The sequence below is a fragment of the Tripterygium wilfordii genome, chromosome 22, assembly GCF_013401445.1.
Source record: "Tripterygium wilfordii isolate XIE 37 chromosome 22, ASM1340144v1, whole genome shotgun sequence".
NCBI lineage: Eukaryota > Viridiplantae > Streptophyta > Magnoliopsida > Celastrales > Celastraceae > Tripterygium > Tripterygium wilfordii.
The window spans coordinates 10993529-11012611 of NC_052253.1; the positions used below are offsets into that span (position 1 = coordinate 10993529).

Below are 19083 nucleotides of genomic sequence, written 5' to 3' on the forward strand. Positions count from 1 at the left end.
TAAATATGTTCTTATTGGAGAATTACTGATTGGTTATATTCTTCATACAAAAGATTGTGACTAGTAATACTGTAATAGTATAGTTTCTCAATGACCAAATCATATGTCGTTTTTTAATTATTATTATAACAATAAGACCAATGTGAATTTGATTTTGTGTAAATATTTGATTTAACTTGGAGTTCTAATTAATAATAGTAGACTTTGACAAAATAAAATGTCAGGTCATCATTAATCATTTGAAGATAGTATGTATGTATATATGTATGTATATAGGTTTATCCTTTACTTTAGCCTTTTGAAAGTTGCGGGGTAATGATTCCTTTACTAATGCAACACGGTGAACCCAACTCCATTTGTTAGAACAGTTTCTATTGAATATCTACGCCTATCCTTGTGTTATTCTTGCTTTCTGAATCTTTCCTTGTTTTTGGACAATAGGATTTGACTCAAGATTGTCAATTTTTAATTTCAGGGTTTCTCAGAATTTTAAAACCATTTTTCTTTCTTTGTTTTAGGACAATAGGATTTGACTCAAGATTGTTCATTTTTAATTCCAGTGTTTCTCTGAATTTGAAAACCATTTTTATGGTAACCCAATGGTAAATTTCTCTGGGCCAAACTTTATAGATTCGGAAGATCCTGAGTTTGATTTTATCTTACACATTGGACTTTGGCTTAACTTACCCTATCATCGAATAAGAAAATTATGTGTAGGTAGATGACAACACGAATTTAGGCTATTAAATACTGTTAGGTAAATAGTGAATACCCGTCACACGGGATAGGTGCCCAAGTCTAGCATCACAAATTTAGGCTTAATTTTTTATTGAAAATTCAGGTTGACGGAAGGTTTGCCCTCCTTTATAAATTAGACTCCAAATCAACCATTTTCTGATGTGATATCCTCATCACAAACACGGAGGTTGGTCTAGTGTCCGATTGCCGAAATATAAGGATTGGGCCTTAGATTTGGATCTATACAATCCAAAGAAGCCCAGTACATTCTGCAAACAGGGGATAATTAGACTCCGAAGCGTGATTCTTTCTTCGGAATGCTGATTCTTGCCTTCCAGTCGGTTGTGACGGAACCTCAGTAACAGCGATTCTCGAGCTCAGCTTCACCTTATCATTCACTATTCGATCGGTAAGTTGCTCACGCCGATCGCAACCAGTTTTTTTAAAAAAATTTAATGTTTAATTGCTTACTTTTTGAAGGAAAACAATGTCAATCAGGTTTTGATGCCAAGGAAATGATCTCGGGTTTTGTCGCTAGTCACTGCAAAGAACGATATGTGTTGGATTTCAGTAATTTAGTCTTGCTGTGATACATATGATTTGGTCTTATCTTGTTTCATATTTTGTTCACTTAACTGAAATTATCTACATCGTTTGTGGCTGTTGATTTTTTTTTTGCGTGATGTGAGTTGCTATTACTTGTATATTACATCCATTAGAAGTTTTTTCAGTTTAGGGTTTATGCCTGGGGGATCACTATGGAATAATTTTGAGTGAATCATGCAACGCTTGATATATGTACTCCGGTTGCACATTCTTATCATTCCTAAAAGAATAGTGTTGCTGAATAGACAAGCTTGTTAATTAGTTTCTTCCATATGATTCATTAATACGAAATAGAATTTTTATCTGCAAAATTTCAAAGAATATATCTCGCTCTATCTCGTTTTCGAAATTTGATTCTGCAATTGTTTTACATATTGAAATCTAGGAGATGGGAAAATCTGCTGCTGATGAGAAGATTCTTAGCTATAATGATGTTGTTCTAAGGCGATCCGACTTGGACATCCTCAATGGACCATATTTCCTAAACGATAGATTAATCGATTTCTATTTCAGTCATCTTTCCTCCGGCCATCCTTCTCAGGAAATTCTACTGGTTACACCTTCAATTGCGTTTTGGATGGCAAACTGCCCAGATAAAGAGAATCTGAAGGATTTTCTCGAACCCTTTAAGCTGCGAGATAAGAAATTGGTGATATTTCCTGTCAATGACAATGATGATGTGAGCTTAGCTGAAGGGGGAAATCATTGGAGCTTACTTGCATATGAGAGAAATTCCAATGTTTTTGTTCATCATGATAGCAGTGGGGGTATCAATAAATGGCATGCCATGCAACTTTACAAGACTGTTGTGGGATTCATCTGTGACTCAAATGTAGAAGGACATGCCAGGTATATAGATTACACTGATTCACCACAGCAAGTGAATGGTTATGATTGTGGTGTGTATGTTTTAGCTGCTACAAGAGTTATATGTTGCTGGTATGAAAGCAGTGAATCCAAAGACTCCAATGGCTTGTGGTTTACTTCTTTGAAAGAGCAGGTCAATCCATCGGCTGCTGCTGAGATGCGGAAAGAAATCCTGGGGTTAATCGGCGAGCTAATGGCTGGGAAATGCACTTCTTCCCCATCAAAAGAAGCATAGACGTGAATTTTACGAGTCAGGAGTTTTAAAAGATCACTCTTTGTAGGAGCTGTTGAGCAACAATGAGTCAACACACTTTTGTATTTTTTGGTACAGAGATGAATACTTCTGGTAGATGACTGACTTCATTGTTTAAATTGCAGAAACTATCAGGAGAACAATGGAACTTAATTTTGAGATGCTCTTGTTGTAGGCATTGCCTATATTACTCTTGTGATGAACTTGACAACAGTATGGTATACTATCTTTACCTTTGCCTATTGGCCTGAGTACTCCCTGTTATTGGTACAGCATGGAATTTAACTTGGACAATATGAACTTCTTGATTGGAATACCCATTCAGGAATTTCATTTATTGAAAATCCTTGGGATTTTGCTATTTTACGGGAAAGGATAAAAGAAAAAAATCAAAAATAAAAAATGTTAAAGCATCACATGATTCATATATTTCGCATGAAATCGTGTATGTCTAACTGGAAAAAGAAAACACTCGGATCAAAAGCAAACGATCAAATCTACTTATGCGTGATTGCAATAACATGTAATCGGATACGCAAATCTAGTATCTTATAGCCAGCCACCTGGTAATTGGTATGCCACGCGAAGGCGAGACCCATCAGACACCGAATCGGAGGAAGTTGACGTGTTCTTGCCATTTGTCAAATCCTTGAACATGCATGGCATATACTATTCATGGACATGCTATTCTTGGACATGTATACAAAATATGCGACACACAGTGGCATCAGCTATCCGATTACTTGGTAAAAACACTAGCGAAACAATGGCATAAACAAGAGCAACCACAATGGTTGCTACCTGATGGGGCATTGCAATGCATTTTTAATGGGTCAGAAAAAAATGTACATGTTCCAATGATGTCAATATAATGACCTCATTTTGGTGTGACATTGATGTGGGTATATGTTTTTAAATCGATCTAGGTTATATAACTTACCCATCTAGGTTTCGTTTTCTTTCTTCTTTTTTTTTTAAAAAAAAATCGATTTTACAGGGGAATGAATAAAAAAAAAGACAAATAGAAAATGCTAAAGATAATCCACATTTGTCTGTGTTGGAGAAATACGCTGAAGAAGATAATCGGCACAAGCAAATGGAACAACTTTGATAATTACATTAAAAAAAATTTGCACGACCCTGCCCTCTGCCCTAACAGTAAACATTGGAGATAACTTGGATTGTCCACGTTGAAAATTCTTTTGTTTCGTGTCCCATGAAACCCTGCAGGGCCATTAACATTCCAGTCAGCAGAGGTAGGTTGAAACAGTAGTAAGAGAACATATTCACACTAATAATAGCATTTAGCATTTTGGACTTCTAAGCATGCCTAACAGCTATACCCAAAACCTGTCATTTAACTACCTGTTAACCTCCATTCATGTATCAAATGCTTACCATATTAGGTCATTCATATCATGCTGGTGTCCACTGGATAGCTTCCTAACACCCGTAGGAATGTAGCAAACTCCTGTCAAGAAAGTGAGCGAGTTTTGAACATAGTTTCGCTATTATATTTCAATCACGTTAAGAACATTGAATAAAACCTACCTCCAGATGACGGAGGGCATTCTGAGCATTCTGGTCAGCCATTGATGCTTCAAAATCCACATAGAAAAGATAGTCAAAGTATCTGTAAGCCAGAGAACATCCAGGGAAAATTTCTTCAGATCAGCTAACAATTAACTGACACAAAATTAAACAGCATTGACGCAGATATATATATTCCAAGGAATAAAAGCAAACTGATATCTTCACTCTCTTTACTTTGGAGCTCCATTGTTGCTATCATCAGATGCACGCAAGGGGTGCCTCTGCAAGGGACGACTTTCAATCTGGTTCAAGTCAAAAATAAAGAGCTCTATTATTATTTGTCACAGCCTCCATGAAATATCAGCACATGGAACTTTGACAAGACAGAGACACCTCATTAGGGGCTTGCTTCATGGTGGTTGAAAGGAATTTTTCACCCATAAAAAAAGGTTAATTATGTGTTTGATCATCAGTACTTAAGAGCAATTAAAAATTAAGAAATCAAGAAACTACAAGCAATTTTTCTGAATTTTTGCAAATAAAGGAATAGTACATAAGTAGTTGGAAGGGCCAAAGGAAGCTTCCAACGAGACAAACACAACCTTGTTCACAAATAGAAAACCAAACAAACTTTAAGGGGAAAAATTATCTTTATCAACTAATCGAAAACATGAGAAATACGTACATTGTCAACTTGTCATCGTTGTTCTTTCCAGAAAAGCTCTTTTTTTTTTTTTGTCAAAGCTCTTTCAAATATGAAGTGCTTCACCAAAAGTCACCCTCATACCAAAAGGCCCTAAAGGCGAAAAAAAACCATCAGACAAGAGGAACAAAGAGGGCCTACCTTAGTTAGGTTAATTTGACGAAGTGCAAATACAGCAAGTGCCTTGAAAAGCACCCCAGGACCCTCTTCCAGTGAGAAGACTATACTCGTCTGAGATATTTTAAAAGCCACATTAATTAGTACAAAACCACATGCGCCAACATTAATTTGATGAAGTAATGTCATGGGCTCTTTCAGTCTCACCATTTCAGATATATTAAGACTGCAAATGAAAAATTAGGAATAGGGAGGACAGGGAAGAGAAATGCTTTGTAATTCAAGTTTCAGTAGCTTTCGCGTGTCAATGAGGCTAACCTTGAATGGCTTGTCTCTGCCTGGAATTATGGGTTCCCTTGCAAGCATCAAAAATCGGGTAACATTATCACAATCATCCTGCCAAAGAAAGCTGTATAACAAACCAAAACGCCTTGGTGGGTGCAAAGGTTAAGACCAATGAACCAACAAATTCAAGTACAAACCTGAATATCTTCAGCTAGGATATTGAGCCCATAGATCATGGCAGCAGAAGAGCTTGCAACTGCTCCGGCATCTTTCAGTTTGTGAAACGCAATAAGCTATATATAAAAGTTAATCTATAGTCAGTTGTTCAAAAAAAAGGCTGCACTTTTTTTTGGATTGGTTGAAGAATTCAAAAAATTGGCTGCACTAATTCATTGTTACTGTACAAGCAATTAAAACATAATTCATAGAGACCAGGTATATGACGAGAAGGCCAGTAAGATGAACCTCGTGGAAGCAGTAACCTGCAATCTTATCCAGAAGGGATACTCTTCTTTAAGAGTCAAAAGAACAAATACTCCAAATTTTAAAGTTTTTGAGCATATTCTTAGCCATATCCAGCTCAAAATATAGCAACATCATAACAAATCCAGGCCTACCTTTGCTGCACCAGCAGTATCATCCACTGCTTCTCTGACTAATCCCCACCTAGTCAATGTGTGCTCGCATTGAGCAAGAGCCTGAAACATAATGCAATCTTGGGTAAGCCTAAGGCTACAACCAAGGAAACTTCAGCAGTATTGTATAACAAACCTGTGGATGGCTCATCACCCTTCTCAAGTCTTCGAGTTCAACACCATGATTGGCTAGTAAGCAATGGCGGACAGCTAGTTTCACCTCCCCCACAATATGCAACCTGTGTCTTAGTAAAAGGTCATAGTTTCTGTGAATGCTCCCACCTAGGGAGTTCTCGATTGGTAACACAGCTCTGTCCACGAGCCACTGCTCAACAGCCTGCAGAGGGAAAGAAAGGTAGGGGAAAGAGGAGGCCGGCACACAAAAACAGGTAAATGTTCCAACCTTAGTGAAGGATAATACTGTGAATTTAAACATTAAAACAATACAACTGAATCAGGTTCTAACATAGAAAACACAACAATGTCTTTAAAGTTTAAACTCTTATGAACTTAACATATTGTAACCAGTAAATGAAATACAATAGAGAAACTAAATGGAGAAACTGCACCAAAATCACCAACACTAAAGGTACAATTCAGATAATAAGTGTGATAATTCACGCTACAACAATATGTGGTGTATAATTTCATACTTTCTAATACAGAAGGCTTTTATTAACCATGTAAATTTCTTAGATTTAGGAGGAAGTGGGAAAATATAAAGAAGGGTCAGCAGGACCCATTTGACATCTCTAAAGTATAGCACTTCTGGAATGAATTCATATAAAATGAAATGACAGCACAAAATGTTGCCAATTTACTAGCAAGATAGATAACAAACAAAAGGCAAATAAGATGATTCTTTCCTTCCTACGTTAGATGAGCGACAATTTTGAACAGAAATACATGGAGGGTTAAAGAATTTACTTCAAATGCAGTATCAAATTGCTCACATGGAACTGCTTCGCAGTTCGGGTAAGCCTTCTCTGCAGCTGACTCACTGTATGCCCCACGAACACCCTGCATCAAAAGCAAACGATCAAATCTACTTATACATGATTACAATTGCATCTATATGGATATGCAAATCAAGCATTATAGCCAGCCACCTGGTATGCGACACGAAGGCGAGACCTATCAGACACCGAATCCGAGGAAGTTGATGACAGAGGCCCTGAACCATAATGAGGAACAAAAAGGAACAAAAATTTCAATACAAAAACCCTAAAATTCGAAATAAAAACCGGAAAAGGAAAAGAGGTCGATTATGGAATTTCGTACTGGGACGCAAAGAAGAGTCTCTGGAGAAGATCTCATAAGGAAAATCCTCCACAAGTCTCTGCAATTCAAGGGCCTTAGCGTTCTTCCTCTGGCTCAAGCTCGATTCGTATTTGTCGTCATTTTGAGAAGCAACAACGAAACCAGTGGGACGACGTTTTATGAAAACAACTGAAGGGACAACGTTTGTTCCTGGGTTTCGAATGTACGGTGAAGATTGGACGTTGATTTGGCCGGTAACGGCTGTCATCGGAGATCGAGATAGAAACGCCGCCATCAAGCGTGATAAGTCCGGCACAAGGAAGAGAGGTGGGGAAAGGGAAGTGAAAGCAGGGATTTTTTGGAAAGTCTTGTTTTGGTTAAAGAGATTAAGGATCACCCCCACAAAGAGCTTAGGTTGTTGTGTATTAACTCTGCAAAAAAATCATAACATTAATATACCACCTCACATCCAATGTTTTAACCAACTAGTCTCCAGAGTCCAGAATGAGTGGTAAGAGTATCAGAAAAGAATGTTGTAGGCCATACAACAAGAAACATGTAAAAAAATAATGTACATGCAGCCAGAAACAAAATAGTGTCAAGGGGACACAACCCTTGAACAACTGGGAACCATAAATTGGCAGTATTATTATAACAACTCAAAATCAAGCTCCTTTAGCAACTCTGAGATTTTAATTGGTGATACGCGCATATCATTTCTAGTGATTATAATTTATGTCTTTCCGTCTCCCTTGAATATATTTTGAGGTGATACTCTAGACAGAATAAGATATTCAGTATGGTGTATGCGGTGTTGGCTAGATATAATAATATCAGATGAACGATAAAGCTATTTTACCTGCAAGCAAATGGAAATTCGTGATACAAACAAAGAAAAGGCAATGAACAGACATGCAAAGGTTCATCGTCAAGTTGCCCTGACAACATTTTACCTTTCAAAGGAGGTCGAATGCGATATATAAACAAAGAGAAGGCATCCTCCTACAAAAACAATGCCCACTTTAAGCTAAAATACGCACAAGAGATCACAGGGGTTCAAATCAAGAAAGTACAAAACAAACAAACATCCAAAACAAAATTTTGCAGTAGGGTTCTTTCAAACAAGATAACTACAAAACCCAAAAGAGCTCACGAGATCATAAACCTAATGCGACAATTCATCCAGCACTGTACCAATGCAACAATTCGAAAATCGAACTAACAGCTCCACAATCAATTCAATTACATACTCAATAGCAGAGTGTCACTACCCTTATTGTCAAGCCATAACAACAAATCAAACAACATGGGCAAAGACCCTGCCCAGCACCACTGTAAAGAGCAGCAAAAACTCAAACAAAGCTTGTAACAAGTAACCTGTACCATACCCCAACCAATTACAGGAACCCCAAACAAGAACGAAAACGATTAGTGAACCAAAAACGAAAATCGTTGAAAATCAAAACGGAAATTGTTGAGAATCAAAACGAAAATCGTTGAAAAACAAAACGATTTCGTACCTGATGGGGTGAAAGGAATGAATCGTCAACTCAGTTGTAGTAAAAAGGGACCCAAATGGTGTTCTGGTCTAGCAAGGAAGAGGGGGCAGCCATGATCGTGAACGGAGAGGGTCGGAGGGTAAGGAAGGAATATGACCTAGCGGAAGTAATCTCAATTGCAGAGCGTGTTTTTCTTCAGCGGAAACTGGGAAAAGCCGGTGGCACTCTCGTAATTAAATGCTGTTGTATTGGCTTCAGATCACATTAGTAGCCGCAATGGAATTCGCGAAAGCTGTTTTGTTTGTTCTGACGAAAGTTTGGCTTTGTCCTCCTGAAACAAATTACTCCAGGAATGGCTGGGCAATGTTATTAAAACCGATCCAGACAAGGGACCGGGTCACTGATCAACGACTTAATCACAGATTCAATTAATAAATAAAAAATATTATAATTAAATTTAATATTAGGAAATAAAAATAAAAATAATAAAATATAATCATCCAAAAAAATACGTATATAATATTGATATTTAATAATGTAATAATAATATATTATATTGACATATTGATTATATTGATATATTTTGATAAGTGATAACTAATATACAGATATTGATATTATCATATTATATGTAAAAAAATGAAATACATATAATGAAATTACAAAATAATTCAATGTTTTGTACTCATTTAACTCTAAAAAATAATCTCTCCAGTTCATATAAAATCGATCGGGTCACCGGTTTTTGGTCCGACTGTCCAATTTTACCTGTTTCCACCGAATCACATACTCAAACGATAATATTAATAGAACCGTGTCGACTTGATGACCGCATCATCGGTTTTCTGGTCCGACCAGCCGGGTCAGTCTGGTTCTCACAACACTTGCATTAGGGTTTTTATATTTAAAGATTATATAGGTATGAGTACCGGGTTTAATGGATTTAACAATATGTTTTTTTTCAAAATAAAAACCTAATCCAGCTTGAAGAAAATAAAAATCAATCATATATAAACTCAAAATATTTATCTTTCACTCAAAATATTTATCTTTCAATTTAATTTAATTTAATTTGTATTCAATCAAAAAACTATATCATTTGATTCATTAACTCGAATATTACACATTTATAAAAAAAAAATTATTTTATGATCCCAATTCGGGGTTATAGCGGGCAAGGCCACCCCTAACCCAAAGCAGCCAAAGTCCCAAAAGACACCATATTATTTTTTAAAAATTATATATTTATTTTTGTGAAATAAATCAATGACATGCAACAATATATTTTCAACATACAAAGTCACAAACTTGATAAGGAAACAAACGTCATTAGTTTGTCGATATGTGATGTCATGTACTTTAGATAGGTGATTCCATGGACTTTGAATGAGTACTTAATAATATGTCAAAATGATATGCTTAAAAGATTAAATTTTTCTTCACGACACTAAACAATGACGGTTCAATTTAGCTAATTAAATGGTCAATTGGGTCAAATTCTAATTGTATCTTATCCAGACACCGAGTCAAGTGAGACGATTAAAAAGAGAGTGTGGTTTGATGAAGTTCAAAATATATTAAATTCTCATACGACACCAAGGGCTAGGGGAACTATTTAATTTAAAAGAAATTGCAATAGAACACCCCTATATCGTCGCGTTTTGGATTCAAAAGTGGCTAGAGCAAGCCCTAATAGCAGAGTCTGATATAGTATAAACTATAACAGATCCTGCGCACGTCTACCCCAGTTGTTGATCATATTTTCTACATTGGTGGTTGGTTTGCCTGAACTCCATTGAAGAAAAAATACAATAGAATGATGAATTGATTTGAGGTATTTCACATCCTTTATACCATATTCTAACATTCCGCTCACGTGTTGGTTGTAGTCGTTGGACAACAAGTTAAATAGGGCAACAACAAACATACACAAATACACACACAAATAGGAGTTTAATTTACAGCTAAGGTTTGAAACCAATGCCTCCCGCCCCAACATCATGTTAATACTAGTTGCTTGTTCATTCAACTCAACAAATTAATTTACTGATTTATATATAGATGATTTTTTTATTTTTTTTCTTTACATTTACATGATACACTCAAGAGTATTTGGGTTATGTTGGTCCATGTCCAGCCCCGTATGGGTAGCCTCACTTTGTGTATGGGGACCACCCAATATGATTATGCATGATTGTAAAAAGCCCACAATATGTAAGCCGTGTAACTTGAGGCCCAGACCGTTAATACCTCACTTTGTGGAGACGGCCCAATATGATTATACATGAATGTAAAAGCCCACAATTGAGAGTGGTAAACTTTAATCACGTCCCTAAATTTATCAAAGACACCCTATCAATTGATATTTACAAGGGATGATCAACCAAAATTGAGGTGTTTTTGATAAATTTAAGGGTGTGACTAAAGTTTACTGTCAATAGTTCAATACCGTAACTTGAGGCGCAACTCGATAAAAATGACCTCACTTTGTGGGGAGGGCCCAATTCGAAAAGTCCATTGATGAAAAGCACACAATTGAAGAGTCTCTGTTCTTTCAGATGACTAGCATAATAAATTGATACAAAATTAATAGATACTATATATTTATCATGGTGAATGGAATGATATAATTATTATTTTTTGAATTATAAATAATATGATAATAATTTAAATATGAGGCGGATGAGAGTCAGGTAACAATTTTTTAAAATATTTAAAGTAAATTTCATATCCAAGATTCAAAAGTATTTATATTTTAAATGTATTATATTCTTGTAAAAAAAAATAATTGTTGACTTAAAGATAAATTTAATATCTAACTGTCAAAATTATTTACATTTTTGTAAAAAATTTGTTGTTTTAGTGCGGGGACCTCCCCTTAAATCTAATTAACAAACCTTTCATTTTCCACTTGTTAGTTTAATTTTCGTATAACGTTTCATGATATTAACACAAATATATAATAAACAAAATAAGCACGCAAAATAATAATAATATTATTATTATTATATTTATTTATTGTCATCTTGTAAGTTGGAAGTGCAGTGGCGACATGCATTGATCATGCACGTTGTGGGCGTTGAAGATGTTTCAGACGTTATCAAACAAGAACCATTGGATCATGAATGACTAACGGATATATGATTGGTTGATTACGCCTCCGCCGTTGTTTGTCGTCTGTCCTTATCCGCATACGGGACAAAAGAAATCCGTTACCAAACCTCAGCCGTGACACTGACTTATTTTGAATTAATTAATATATTTTGAAAAGTTTTTTCAAAAGAAAACTCGAAGAGGAAATTGAAAGTGGTGGAATTAACAAATATTCTCAAGAATCATCTTTTACAATTTAAAGTTATTATTAGTAATTATTTTAATGTCATTTAAATTACTCGAAAAAAATTTTAAGAGCGTTGTCCTGAACCCCACTACGGAGTAATGCCTCTAATGAATTGGAATCATGGATCTATCATTGATCATAGTACTTTGGGTTGCACTATTTGACAACCCCTCAGGTACCGTTTGCTCCGATCTTCACTTCATTTGTGTCTCGATCCGGTCGAAGTTTGTTTGGTACCACGGCAATACGTCAACTCGGCGTATCAATGTGTCAGCTCTGATCTGGGGCTATGTGTCGACGAAATCTGCTGCCACGTGTTTGACATATTATTTTTGGTATCATCGCTATTCAATGGAAAAAATAAAATAAAATAAAATAAATAAAGCAGGGGAGGATTATACTTTGCTTGATGAGGGAGGAGAAGGCATGGTGGAACCGAGTGTGAAGTGTCCACACCAATAATGATCGAGACAGTGGCCCCACTTAGGCTAATATTGTTTTGTTGGCGTTAAGAAAATGATAATGTGTGTCGTTATGGTACAAGATAAAGATGAAAAAAACGCATTTGAATATGAAAATATAAACAATTTTTTTCACTTAAATTTTTAAACTTAAAAAAGAAATGATGATGTATGCCCTTAAAACACTAGATAATGATGAAAAATATACATTTCGAATATGAAAAATATGTATTTTAAGTTTTAAAATTAGATGAGAGAGTGTTCATCACACATGATTGAATAGAGCAACTTTTGCGATAGCAGATGTATCAATATCAATGGTGACTCATTATTTCAATAAACCATTTATTCGAACAAAAGAAGATTATGTAAACACCTACTCAAAATATCACTTATCAGATTCTATTGTGAAAGACCTCATTTTTTATGAAGAATTCACTATGATATATCTTATCCATGCATATTCTCTCGAAAAATGGATACAAATTTTTGACTGCTACTTAATATTGACAATATATCTGAAAAAGTATCTAAAAATACTAAATTTAGATATTTGTAACTGATAAGTCATTGACGTGATCCACTGCAAGTGTGATGCCGCAATTCTCTCCCTGATTTGTGGTTGCCAATATATCTCATTAAGTGTGCAATTAGAGTGTAATATTCACCATTCAAATGTGTGTACATTTTTGCTGGACAAAAAAAAAAAGTGTATACATTTAGTCAATCTCTAGGATTAGTTTCCTTAGTTCACTTTGTCGATTCACGTGCATATATATTTGTACTACTAAGGATAAAAACAACACAATTTCATTAATTATCTCTGTCTATTTAGTAACTTGTCGAAGTAAGGAATCATGTCATATATGTTTTGAGTAGATTCCATTTTGAGGGAGTTGAAAATGCATTATTTATGATTTGTTATAGTAAATCCTTAACAAATGTTCTTAAGGCACACGGTTATCAATAATATCGTGTTATCCTTAATAAGTGGTCGTCAACTGAAATATTCGTCTCGTACCCGCATTCACGAGTGCCACGTATTTGGTCAGACATATGGGGTTTCGTGACATGGGTCCCACATCCCACTGACCTTTCACTTATCGGTGTCCTACTTGTTTGCTTGCTTGCTTGCCGTAGCTTCTCATCTTACTCGCCATACTCTTCGTTTCCTCGCTGCAATTTTTAGGCTGTCTATCGAAGGTTGTAGACCGTTCGCAATTGTTTTTGGATCGTGAGTTTTTCTGGTTTCTTCGGCGAATAAGAGTTTTAAGTGAAAATTATATGACAAGAATGTTAGAAATCCAACTAAACACATCAATAAATATTGTTTGTTATGTGTTACGGGTCAGCACGAATTTATTCTCATGGGTCGTCCCCGTAATACTTGGGCCTAAAAACATTTGTTATATAAGAGGTGTTTGATATTTACTTAGGGCACTTGTAATGGTAGACAATTATTGGGCCAACAAAGATGTTGTCTTTTGTTGATGTGGTTATATTGTAAAACATGTTTTGCTTATGTGGCTGTATTGGGAGAAGTGTTTTGCTGATGTGGATGTATTGGTGTTTGGTGTTTTGATGTAGTTTTGTTGTGGATAATATGGAAGAATGAAATGTTGTTGGGTTTGGTGGAAAGAAAAAGTATGTGGGAAGAGAAAGTGTATAGAAATTTGTGTTTTACTGATGTGGCTGTATTAGAATACGTGTATGACTTGACTTTTTGTGTAATAGAGATGAGACCCAAAATTAATTTTATTGGGGACATTTCCCCCTAAACCATTGCAGTTGCCCTTATAGGTCACTCAATTTATTATGACAATCAAATATGAGATTATAAGTTTTGAAACTCCGGCTCGGTTATGCGAGACCCAACAAGTGAACGCAGATAGATGTTATGTCCAAATGAATTGAGTATTTCTCTCGATACTATGTTAGAAATCCAAACTCAAACACATCAATAAATATATCACTCGATTATGAAAACTTGTACTTAGACCCATAAAATTTGTTTATTGTGTGAAAAATACTTTACTTTTGTTTATATGCTACTCGGTTGAGTTATGCTAATAACGGGTTGGTTGGCTATAAATTATAATAAGCATGCATGCATGTCTTTGTTGAAGCTCTCGCTCGAACCATCCGGGCTTTAATTTTCTAACCCTGTATGTGTGTGTGTCTATATATATATATAAATCTCTATCCACCACCACATTGAGAATCACATATTCCTTTATTCACAAAACAAACATGATACCCCATATGTTACGCGGGCACAGGTTTCTATATTCCCACTTTTACTTTTTCTCTCTTATTATTTCAGTGTCTGTTTTCTTTGACTGATCATTTTGACCGGTCAACCTACTTGACCAATCCCTATGATGTGCTCCATGACCCAATTACAATGGGAATGCATGTGGATACCCAGAAAAAGTGTACTTGGACTGATTATTGTGATCATCAAATTCTACCCTAATTATTGCACGATTATCTTTGTTCTATTTATTTCCTTATTTTTTGAAACAATGTGGAGGCAAAGCAAAAACATCATAGGATCCACAAGAAACAACAATTAAATGGCATCAATTATTTGTTTTTGTTTATTATTTTTTTCTCACTTTTGACAAGATGCTGACTGTTTAGAATTTTGGTTGGTAAACATTGATTTTCCCGCTTGTACTCCAAGAATCTTGGTCCCGGAATGGTGATGCTCACAAGAATGAAAAAAAAAAAAGCAAGCTATCCGTTTGAGAATAGCATTATTTGATTTATTGGCTGATTATATATAATTTGTAATGAGTGGATTGCATGTGAATTGCGAGTTGTTTTCTAATTTCTAGGTCCGGATAAGGTAGATTTCGATGATTCGATCCCACTCATTCATATTGCTTTATAAGGTCTATTAATGATATAGATGTCATTCAAAACTCTTATATGCTAATGTTGTTTTTGTTTAATCATGTGTTAGGTGTTCGGAATTTATAATGTCGTTGGGTGAGAAATTTTTGTATGTGCATATCGAATGTTATGAGTTTAGAGTCTTATCAGATAAATGATAAATTTGTATGACTCCATTCTCCTAAAAAAAGTTAGGTGTTCGAAATCATTTTTTGTTTTGTGATGATAAAATAAACAAAAGCATTGATATATATTTGTAAATGGAAGCAAAATGATCGTACAAAAATGGTAGTCGTGGTGGTGGTTGTGACATATGAACTTTGAAGATGAGTATGACTAGTCATAAATTGTTCGAAGATGGACCACAATTAAAAATATTTGCCAGTCAAATCAAATTTCATATCGATGAGGTTCTTGTAGTAGAAGTTACTGCATTGATCATCACAACGTCCAATCTTTATCAAATTCAAAAAATTGAGTGGACGTTATGCACCATCGTTAACTCTATTCCATGGTAAGCTATGTAACATCAAGATGATCTGTCAGTGCCACCGGTGTTTCCTTGCATATACCCAACACACATCACTATACAAATTATAACATCAATACATCATCCCAAAACATGACAAAACCCAAATAAAATCATGAAGCCCAATCAAATCATAACTCGGGCCCCACAAGGCCCACACTACGAACAATCTAAAAGCAATCACGCCATGCCTGTCTATTTTACATGACTACATACAGATCGAGTTGTCGTTTATAGACCAAATCTCCGTTTCTCACACATATACATACATGCATGCATGCATAAACATATATCTGTTTTCTGCTTTTTTGTTGTTTTCCCGGAACACGAGGTTTGTGCTATTTTTGTTGAGGAGATGAAGAAAGAGATTGGTCGCAGAAGAATTGGGCGATGAATATTGAATAGAATAGAATATAATATACAGGGAGAAGGTGGCAGGGGTCCACCCCAGTAGTTGAATCCACGCGGGAGTGGGACCCACTAAGGCGCTTTTATTGTGGGGACGGTGGTGCTTGTTGGCTTTGGCTGGCTCTCAGTCCGTTGTGTTTTCTAATTTACTCGGTACTTTTCTTTTTAAGTGCAATTGCGTCCTCTGCGTGCAATCCTAGCTAATAAGCTAATACATATCCATATATACATATACATACACTATATATATCGATCGTCTTTTACGGGAAGTATCATTAGTTCATTACCTTCTCCCTCTCTCTCTCTCTCTCTCTTTCTTGGGATTGCTTTATATATGTAGTTGGGTGTAAGCTTTGTTTCTTCACTTTGCATGACAAGTACTGCCTAGCCATCTCTTTCTTTCTCTCTCTAAAAAAACAAAACTCTCTCAAAGTCTCATCTGATCAAGAGAAGTGTTATAGGCTTATAGCTTGATATTGCATGTAATGGATCCTAGTGGACAACACCAGGTGGGTTTCACATATATCATCAGATTCTTTCAAGTTTTAATTTTCACTAGCTAATGACATGTTTTTGTTCCTTGTTTGTTCACTTTGATTACTTTCATTTTAACCCAAATTAAGTAGGATATTCATTTTATGCTTGTCTCAAGTGTTTTTGAGGTTTAATCCAATCTGAGAAAGCAAAATCTTGAAAAATTAATTACATGACTCTATAAAGGTACCCTAAATCATTTAATTATTGAGTTTTCTTATGTGGGTATGTGTGAAATTGTGAATTCTTGATTTATTTGCTGCAATGAATTTTCTTCTAATATCAACATTGTTGTTCAATTCAGGAAATGCAGGCCCATTCACTGGAAAACATGTTGGTTTGCTCAAAAGCACAACCAGAGAGGAAGCCAAGACCACAACCAGAAGAAGCACTCAAATGTCCAAGATGTGATTCTACTAACACCAAGTTCTGTTACTACAACAACTACAGCCTCTCTCAACCAAGGTACTTTTGCAAGTCATGCAGAAGGTACTGGACTAAAGGAGGTACAATGAGAAATGTTCCAGTGGGTGGAGGGTGCAGGAGGAACAAGAGATCATCATCTTCATCATCAAAGAAATCTCAAGATCAACCACTCATCATCACAACCAATCCCAATAACCCACTCACTACATTCCCACTAAGATATGACCACAATGACCTCACTCTTGCATTTGCAAGTCTCCAAAAACAGTCTAGTGGGTTTGATGAAACTGATCTTTCTCTAATTGGAAACCCAATTGATTTAATGGGAAACCCAGCTACCATTCACAATTCTGCTTCCACACCAGCATTTCTTGATGCACTTAGGACTGGATTTCTTGACACCCAAAACAATTTTCAGAATTTTTACTGTGGATTTGGGAATATTGGAAGCTTGGGAGAGGTGGATAGTAATGGTGGTGGAGTCTGTGGTGAAATGGGTAGTTTGCCTTATGAAGACATGAGCAGTGGAGCAACAACAACAGCAGGGACACTGACAACAATGAAGCATGAACTCTGCAATGGAAGCGAAAGTGAGAACAATAGGGTCTTGTGGGGGTTCCCATGGCAGCTCAATGAAGCTAACAACAATAACATTAATGGTGATCTTGATTCAGGAAGAGAGAGCTGGAATGGACATTGTAGTTCAACCTGGCATGGACTAATTAACAGCCCCTTAATGTAGTCCTAATCAAAATATCAGTTTTAGATCTCTTGATGAGTATTGTGTTGAGGGAGATCCGATTCACTTGAATCAATCACTCTGTTTCAATATGTTTCTTTGTTTTTGTTGGGTTCAAGTTTCCTATTATTGGTTTATAAACTAATGAAAGACTTCTAGATTTGTTTGCCAACCAAGTAAGAAACTTTGCAGAGGTTGATTGATATAGTAATATCATATCTTTTTCCTGTTTCGGAGAGAAATAGTGAATGATTGAGAGTGCTATTTCATGGTTTTTGCAGTCTGAACTTGTTGAAAGAGGATACCTGTGTTTGTTTTGTTTGAAAGTGTGTGGTGTTTTCAAGATATTCTATCATGATTTCTTTTCTATTTTCATATTTCCAGTTTGATTTCTCAGAATATAAAAATGGGGTGGTTGTTATATATAAATATAATTTCTGTACGGATTTTGTTCTCTTAGCAGACAAAATCTAAGTTGAGATTTGGGTGGGGACAGAATGTTCATTGATACGATTTCTTGTTAAATGAATGAGAGTCGTGAGTATATTTAGTAACAAATTGTTTCACACTACCTCATGACCATATATGCCACACCCATATCCCAGTAACCATTTTTAAGGAAAAAAAAAACATCTCACCTTTCCACAAATCACTCACCTCTCCAACCATGTTCAGCTGATCCATTAAACCCAATAAAGACCTACCTCACTCAGGGCCGTCTGTAGCATTTTGAAGACCCTAGATAAGTTAAGAAACTGAGGCCTTCATTCCCTAAAATAATTTTTTTTTATAAATATGAAATCCAGCATATCTAATAAATTCAAAATGTAATATAATTAGTTCTTGAATACAAATAAATTATCACTAATATCCAATAAATTAAGCGACTCAAACTTATAAATTTATTACATCAAATGAAACCAAATAACGCTAAACCAAATAACTCATGGGGGAGGGGCATCACTTGTACTGTTCGGATTTGATTTGTTACCGCAATCAAAGTTATAGGTCAATGAATTGCACTTTTTAATTTTTATATATGTGATGACGTGTCATTTTGTGTTTGGGTTAATGGGCTTGTTTTCTTAAATAGCAATATATTAGGTTTTTTTTTTTGGATTTGGGGGTTCCGCAATTCCTTAGAGTCTACAATTTATATTCAATGGTGAAGAAAAAGACATACAAATTTTAAAAATGAAAGAACAAAAATATAGTGTGATGTGGCACATCTCTCAAGCCATTGGATTCCAAT

The 19083-nt window shown here is 35.6% G+C and overlaps 3 protein-coding genes across 6 annotated transcripts; 2 read left to right on the plus strand and 1 right to left on the minus strand.

Moving 5' to 3' along the window:
- The first annotated feature begins 990 nt into the window (after nucleotides 1–990).
- Nucleotides 991–2715, plus strand: LOC119990601 (NEDD8-specific protease 1). Its single transcript, XM_038836591.1, has 2 exons — nucleotides 991–1147; nucleotides 1730–2715. Exon 2 carries the CDS (start codon nucleotides 1733–1735, stop codon nucleotides 2444–2446), a length of 714 nt encoding a protein of 237 aa, XP_038692519.1. The 5' UTR covers nucleotides 991–1147; nucleotides 1730–1732; the 3' UTR covers nucleotides 2447–2715.
- Nucleotides 2716–3466: 751 nt separating this feature from the next.
- LOC119991239 (arogenate dehydratase/prephenate dehydratase 2, chloroplastic) lies at nucleotides 3467–8844 on the minus strand. Of its 4 annotated transcripts, none has more exons than XM_038837532.1 (15): nucleotides 8518–8844; nucleotides 8269–8374; nucleotides 7951–7999; nucleotides 7025–7428; nucleotides 6847–6911; nucleotides 6665–6757; nucleotides 5874–6074; nucleotides 5720–5800; nucleotides 5300–5395; nucleotides 5136–5213; nucleotides 4842–4931; nucleotides 4232–4299; nucleotides 4016–4097; nucleotides 3863–3935; nucleotides 3467–3688 (listed from the first exon to the last, which is right to left on the minus strand). In XM_038837532.1, the coding sequence occupies exons 2-14, from the start codon at nucleotides 8303–8305 to the stop codon at nucleotides 3876–3878; spliced, it is 1404 nt and encodes a 467-aa protein (XP_038693460.1). In that variant the 5' UTR covers nucleotides 8306–8374; nucleotides 8518–8844; the 3' UTR covers nucleotides 3467–3688; nucleotides 3863–3875. The 4 variants fall into 4 exon arrangements, with proteins under 4 accessions (XP_038693460.1, XP_038693459.1, XP_038693462.1 ...); XM_038837531.1 differs by having other exon boundaries at nucleotides 7019–7428; nucleotides 8518–8843; XM_038837534.1 differs by lacking the exon at nucleotides 8269–8374 and having other exon boundaries at nucleotides 7019–7428; nucleotides 8518–8842.
- Nucleotides 8845–16286: 7442 nt separating this feature from the next.
- LOC119991242 (dof zinc finger protein DOF2.1-like) lies at nucleotides 16287–18073 on the plus strand. The gene is made up of 2 exons (XM_038837535.1): nucleotides 16287–16641; nucleotides 16971–18073. Exons 1-2 carry the CDS (start codon nucleotides 16618–16620, stop codon nucleotides 17832–17834), a joined length of 888 nt encoding a protein of 295 aa, XP_038693463.1. The 5' UTR covers nucleotides 16287–16617; the 3' UTR covers nucleotides 17835–18073.
- The last annotated feature ends 1010 nt before the right edge of the window (nucleotides 18074–19083 follow it).